Source organism: Salvelinus fontinalis, chromosome 23 (assembly GCF_029448725.1).
Source record: "Salvelinus fontinalis isolate EN_2023a chromosome 23, ASM2944872v1, whole genome shotgun sequence".
NCBI lineage: Eukaryota > Metazoa > Chordata > Actinopteri > Salmoniformes > Salmonidae > Salvelinus > Salvelinus fontinalis.
The window spans coordinates 7,824,103-7,831,343 of NC_074687.1; the positions used below are offsets into that span (position 1 = coordinate 7,824,103).

Genomic DNA, 7,241 nt, shown 5'->3' on the forward strand with positions numbered 1-7,241 from the left:
GTGATGTCACTGCATACGTCATTACCTTCTACTCATCAGACCAAGCCCATGCATACACAACTATACAAACTTGCAAGAGAGTTACAATAGTTCCAGTGTTTTCTAAGGGCTCAGCAGTAAATGTCCACTACCCAAAGTTGATTTATAGAGGTATGTCTGACTAGTTCCTAATCTCTTTTACTCCCCTGCAGGGTTCTGTGTTTATCTTTGAAGTGCTTTCTCACAGACCCCATGCAATAACTCACACATCTCTCAGACCTTTTCTTTATAAGAGGCAGAGACTAGAAAATAACTGTGAAACAATTCTAAACCTTATAATGCATATATATATGGTTAATCTGTAGTCTAGGACCCTATAAATGTAGTGGGGGAGGGCTTATAACTTATAACTCCTCCCATTCTATTAATACAACATAAGCATAGTCAATTATTATAATACATCAAACATTTGGTGCAGCCCCTATCATGACCCCAATTTGACCCCATCACTACACAGAAGATCGTACAACATTATTGCCTAATGGACTTCTGAACTTCCCAATATCTTTTTTTTATGCATTTCAGTCACATCAAACCATACTGTCTTCAGATTGAAATGCTGTCAAAAAATACTTTCAGACTTATTTGTAATAGATTGTCATAGCAATTGTCATTGTCATAAAAAAAAGTTAATTCATTACATCATTTATTTTTAATTTTTTCTACATGGTGTGGTTCTCGCATTCTTTAAATATCAAAATTGGGTTGGTCACGGGTCAAAAGAGTTGAAGAACCCCTGCTCTACAGATCGTCAGTAACACTCCAACTAACTAACCCTAACCTAAGCCCTAACCCTTTATCCTAACCCTTTATCCTAACCCTTAGTCCCTTACGCTAAACTTTAAACCATAACCCTTATTCTAACCCTAACCTTAGCAAACAGTTGCTTATCAACAGATCGTTTGTTGGTAGTATGAACAGATGGACTATCCAAAAACAACAACAATGACAGAGTAAAGGTTTAGCATTACATTTTAATATATTTTCTAATTTCTAATTGCAAAAATATATATAAAAACAGTATCTTAACAAGGAAATCCGTTATAATCAGTTCAAATCAGTTACAAATGTTTTTTTAAATGGAAAAAAAATTATTAAAATTAGAAACTTGTCCTCTATCCAGGGCATGATGAGCAGTGTATTTATGCAGGAATAGATACCATTATGTTAGTACACTATAATCAAAGTGCTTTCTAGTTATTTATTCCTGCTTGTTTAAAGACATGTTGGCACCATATCCGTGCAACACCTCTTTAATCCAGGGCATGAAGAAAGGGATTTTCATGTACACATGAGGATATTGGGAATCATCACATCTCTCAGCATAATTTAAAGCAACGATACCCTGTGCCTTGTTGTTACAAATTAGAGGTCCCCCTGAATCTCCCTGGAACACAGAACAACAGGAATTAGAGAACAGACAGACAGAAGTGTGATTGTGAAAGGAGAATAAGTGAACACTTCAAAGACTGTTTTAGTGTTCCAGTACAGTAATGTTACACATAAATAACCACTGCTCATCTGATCAACTAAAACCTCTACTGGTTGTCCTCTACAGCATGTTGGTTCTACTATTACTATAATCATTTGATTTCAGTTCAATTTAGTTACCTGACAAAATCCTTTCCCGCCGGTAGTACGAGTGCACATCATTTGTTTTTTGTCAAAGTTTTTCTGCCACACGCTCTTGCATTCAGAGTTATCCTCCACCGTCACCGCCACTTCCATCAAAACGTCCGAACCCTGGTCGTTGTTCGAGTTAGTCTTGCCCCAACCAGATACGGAGCACTTGATGTTTGCTGGGATTGATCCATCCTTCTTTGGGAGTCCAAGGACTTTTACATACCTGTTCAGTTTTGCTTTAGTCTTTAACTGTTGAAAGACAAGAAAAATAACACATGGCGTTTTAATTGTGTGAACCACTTCAGATATTTTAGTTGTGGATGTCTTTCATCTACATATGTATTATTAGATGAGACAACTAAATCAGACTGAAATCATGACTAAAGAGTCAAAAATATTGAAACCTTCAAATAATCCCTAGATGTTAGTTTTGAAGGTAAAACAAATCCATATTATAAACACTCCATTTAAAACTAACCTCCTGTCAATTTTTTTAAGTAAATACCGTAAAGAAATGTATAAAATAAATATGTTTTGAAGTTTACCTGGAGTAGCATGATGTCATAAGTGTGCTGGCTATATTGTCTGTGCAAGGGGTGGCGATGGTGATGTACCACCTGAATCTCTTGCCGACTCTTCTCTTCTTCGGTTAGGTCGTGAGCTCCAAGGACCACCGTTAAAGGATAAGAACTAAAAACAAATCGAAACGAGTCAACATTATACCACAAGACAGTCAACATAGAGTTATTACTCATAGATGCCCCTCGAGAGACATGTAACACGATGCGTTTGTATTGGTTGTTGCCTCACCCTTTCAAGCAGTGTGCTGAAGTCAGGACAAAGTCCTCTCGGATGAGCATTCCTCCACAAACATGGCGTCCTCTGTGTTGCAGAGAGACCATATAGGGCCTGGAGTGGGGCTTAGCTATCTTACCACCCACAATACCACTCTCAGAGGCTCCTTGGAAGGAGGGGGAAAGAGGATATCATGTTAAATATGTCTTCTGGGACACACAAGGAGCAAAAAAACTACATAATTTGTGTTCAATTTGGTTAACAAATAGCTACCTCTGCTGTCTGCTAACAACTGATTATTTATAGAGAATATTCTGATATACCTTCTTTACTAGCTGGTTCTTATATAGAGAATAATCAGCTGTACCTTCTTTACTAGCTGGTTCTTATATAGAGAATAATCAGCTGTACCTTCTTTACTAGCTGGTTCTTATATAGAGAATAATCAGCTGTACCTTCTCTACTAGCTGGTTCTCTGTAGAGAATAATCAGCTGTACCGTCTTTACTAGCTGGTTCTTATATAGAGAATAATCAGCTATACCTTCTTTACTAGCTGGTTCTTTGTAGAGAATAATCAGCTGTACCTTTTTTACTAGCTGGTTCTTCGTAGATATATATAATGTATAGAATAGATCAACTCACCAGCAGAGGAAAGGAGTTGGAGGAGGATGAGGAGGTAAAGGTACATGGTGGTGGACTGGCAGAGATCTAGATGATTAGAGAGACTGCAGGTTTCTCCTCTCTATATATACCACCTTAACATGACCCCCCCCCCCCCCTTCCATACCACCCACATACACAGCAAGAAGGTGTTTGGTGGTCTTGCAGATTATTCATACTGAAAGTGAAAGCTTAAGGTTGAGAGAGGTATGTGATAGACTTGGAAATTCTAAGTGGTCTCACATAATTCATTCCAAAAGCATCTTTTTAATTTAAGACTAACAAATTACCTCATTTATTACTTACATTTATTGCAAACATAAACTTGCATTTAGAAACACATGCAGAAAATTGACACTACAGCCAAATAAACACATCATATAATTGTCCCGAGGGAATCGATTCAATGTATTTTAAACTGTTTCAACTGCCCAGTTGAGCTGCAATGTATTTGTCCCAGTTGACTTGTCCCAGTCTGCTCCATAAAGTACTACAACCGCTTCGTCAGTGGGTCCTTGGAGTAGAGATGGTCCATAGTTTTTTGCTAATTTAATAGGATCCCCATTAGCTGTTGAGAAAGTAGCAGCTACTCTTTATGGGGTTCCACACAAAACATTAAACATGATACAGAACATTAATAGACAATAGAAAGCTCAGTACATAAGAGCAGCTCAGTAGATAAGAACAGCTCAGTAGATAAGAACAGCTCAGTAAATAAGAACAGCTGAGTAGATAAGAACAGCTCAGCACATAAGAACAGCTCAGTAGATAAGAACAGCCCAGTAGATAAGAACAGCTCAGTAGATAAGAGCAGCTCAGTACATAAGAACAGCTCAGTAGATAAGAACAGCTCAGTAGATAAGAGCAGCTCAGTACATAAGAACAGCTCAGTAGATAAGAACAGCTCAGTAGATAAGAGCAGCTCAGTACATAAGAACAGCTCAGTACATAAGAGCAGCTCAGTAGATAAGAACAGCTCAGTACATAAGAGCAGCTCAGTAGATAAGAACAGCTCAGTACATAAGAACAGCTCAGTAGATAAGAACAGCTCAGTAGATAAGAACAGCTCAGTACATAAGAGCAGCTCAGTAGATAAGAACAGCTCAGTACATAAGAACAAATCAGTAGATAAGAACAGCTCAGTAGATAAGAACAGCTCAGTAGATAAGAACAGCTCAGTACATAAGAGCAGCTCAGTAGATAGGAACAGCTCAGGAGATAAGAACAGCTCAGTACATAAGAACAGCTCAGTAGATAAGAACAGCTCAGTAGATAAGAACAGCTCAGTAGATAAGAACAGCTCAGTACATAAGAACAGCTCAGTACATAAGAACAGCTCAGTAGATAAGAGAAGCTCAGTACATCAGAACAGCTCAGTAGATAAGAACAGCTCAGTAGATAAGAACAGCTCAGTAGATAAGAACAGCTCAGTAGATTAGAACAGCTCAGTAGATAAGAACAGCTCAGTAGATAAGAACAGCTCAGTAGATAAGAACAGCTCAGTAGATAAGAACAGCTCAGGAGATAAGAACAGCTCAGGACATAAGAACAGCTCAGTAGATAAGAGCAGCTCAGTAGATAAGAACAGCTCAGCAGATAAGAACAGCTCAGCGGATAAGAACAGCTCAGTAGATAAGAACAGCTGAGTAGATAAGAACGGCTGAGTAGATAAGAACAGCTCAGTAGATAAGAACAGCTCAGTAGATAAGAACAGCTCAGTGCATAAGAACAGCTCAGTAGATAAGAACAGCTCAGTAGATAAGAACAGCTCAGTAGATAAGAACAGCTCAGTAGATAATAACAGCTCAGTAGATAAGAGCAGCTCAGTAGATAAGAACAGCTCAGTAGATAAGGACAGCTCAGTACATAAGAGCAGCTCAGTAGATAAGAACAGCTCAGTAGATAAGAGCAGCTCAGTAGATAAGAACAGCTCAGTAGCTAAGAACAGCTCAGTAGATAAGAGCATCTCAGTAGATAAGAACAGCTCAGTAGATAAGAACAGCTCAGTAGATAAGAACAGCTCAGTAGATAAGAACAACTCAGTAGATAAGAACAGCTCAGTACATAAGAGCAGCTCAGTAGATAAGAACAGCTCAGTACATAAGAACAGCTCAGTAGATAAGAACAGCTCAGTAGATAAGAACAGCTCAGTACATAAGAGCAGCTCAGTAGATAAGAACAGCTCAGTACATAAGAACAAATCAGTAGATAAGAACAGCTCAGTAGATAAGAACAGCTCAGTAGATAAGAACAGCTCAGTACATAAGAGCAGCTCAGTAGATAGGAACAGCTCAGGAGATAAGAACAGCTCAGTACATAAGAACAGCTCAGTAGATAAGAACAGCTCAGTAGATAAGAACAGCTCAGTAGATAAGAACAGCTCAGTACATAAGAACAGCTCAGTACATAAGAACAGCTCAGTACATAAGAACAGCTCAGTAGATAAGAGAAGCTCAGTACATCAGAACAGCTCAGTAGATAAGAACAGCTCAGTAGATAAGAACAGCTCAGTAGATAAGAACAGCTCAGTAGATTAGAACAGCTCAGTAGATAAGAACAGCTCAGTAGATAAGAACAGCTCAGTAGATAAGAACAGCTCAGTACATAAGAACAGCTCAGTACATAAGAGCAGCTCAGTAGATAAGAACAGCTCAGTACATAAGAACAGCTCAGTACATAAGAACAGCTCAGTAGATAAGAACAGCTCAGTAGATAAGAACAGCTCAGTAGATAAGAACAGCTCAGTAGACAAGAACAGCTCAGTAGATAAGAACAGCTCAGTACATAAGAACAGCTCAGTAGATAAGAACAGCTCAGTAGATAAGAACAGCTCAGTAGATAAGAGCAGCTCAGTACATAAGAACAGCTCAGTACATAAGAGCAGCTCAGTAGATGAGAAAAGCTCAGTAGATAAGAACAGCTCAGTACATAAGAACAACTCAGTAGATAAGAACAGCTCAGTAGATAAGAACAGCTCAGTAGATAAGAACAGCTCAGTACATAAGAACAGCTCAGTAGATAAGAACAGCTCAGTAGATAAGAACAAATCAGTAGATAAGAACAGCTCAGTAGATAAGAACAGCTCAGTAGATAAGAACAGCTCAGTAGATAAGAACAGCTCAGTAGATAAGAACAGCTCAGTAGATAAGAACAGCTCAGTACATAAGAACAGCTCAGTACATAAGAACAGCTCAGTAGATAAGAGCAGCTCAGTACATCAGAACAGCTCAGTAGATAAAAACAGCTCAGTAGATAAGAACAGCTCAGTAGATCAGAACAGCTCAGTAGATAAGAACAGCTCAGTAGATTAGAACAGCTCAGTAGATAAGAACAGCTCAGTAGATAAGAACAGCTCAGTAGATAAGAACAGCTCAGTAGATAAGAACAGCTCAGTAGATAAGAACATCGCAGGAGATAAGAACAGCTCAGGACATAAGAACAGCTCAGTAGATAAGAGCTGCTCAGTAGATAAGAACAACTCAGTAGATAAGAACAGCTCAGTAGATAAGAACAGCTCAGTAGATAAGAACAGCTCAGTAGATTAGAACAGCTCAGTAGATAAGAACAACTCAGGAGATAAGAACAGCTCAGTAGATAAGAACAGCTCAGTAGATAAGAACAGCTCAGTAGATAAGAACAGCTCAGTGCATAAGAACAGCTCAGTAGATACGAACAGCTCAGTAGATAAGAACAGCTCAGTAGATAAGAACAGCTCAGTAGATAAGAACAGCTCAGTAGATAAGAACAGCTCAGCAGATAAGAACAGCTCAGCGGATAAGAACAGCTCAGTAGATAAGAACAGCTGAGTAGATAAGAACAGCTGAGTAGATAAGAACAGCTCAGTAGATAAGAACAGCTCAGTAGATAAGAACAGCTCAGTAGATAAGAACAGCTCAGCGGATAAGAACAGCTCAGTAGATAAGAACAGCTCAGTGGATAAGAACAGCTCAGTAGATAAGAACAGCTCAGTACATAAGAACAGCTCAGTAGATAAGAACAGCTCAGTACATAAGAGCAGCTCAGTACATAAGAGCAGCTCAGTAGATAAGAACAGCTCAGTCATAAGAACAAATCAGTCGATAAGAACAGCTCAGCGGATAAGAACAGCTCAGTAGATAAGAAC

The 7,241-nt window shown here is 38.8% G+C and overlaps 1 protein-coding gene across 1 annotated transcript; it reads right to left on the minus strand.

Moving 5' to 3' along the window:
* Positions 1-993: 993 nt before the first annotated feature.
* LOC129821512 (granzyme B-like) lies at positions 994-3,184 on the minus strand. The gene is made up of 5 exons (XM_055879185.1): positions 3,101-3,184; positions 2,473-2,623; positions 2,208-2,352; positions 1,651-1,911; positions 994-1,426 (listed from the first exon to the last, which is right to left on the minus strand). The coding sequence occupies exons 1-5, from the start codon at positions 3,144-3,146 to the stop codon at positions 1,241-1,243; spliced, it is 789 nt and encodes a 262-aa protein (XP_055735160.1). The 5' UTR covers positions 3,147-3,184; the 3' UTR covers positions 994-1,240.
* Between the last annotated feature and the right edge of the window lie 4,057 nt (positions 3,185-7,241).

Coding starts and splice junctions, on each gene's coding strand:
- LOC129821512 (XM_055879185.1), bottom strand. CDS start 3,146: ATGTACCTTTACCTCCTCATCCTCCTCCAACTCCTTTCCTCTGCTG. Junction 2,353..2,472: donor TCAGCACACTGCTTGAAAGG/GTGAGGCAACAA, acceptor ATTTGTTTTTAG/TTCTTATCCTTTAACGGTGG. Junction 1,912..2,207: donor ATGACATCATGCTACTCCAG/GTAAACTTCAAA, acceptor GTCTTTCAACAG/TTAAAGACTAAAGCAAAACT.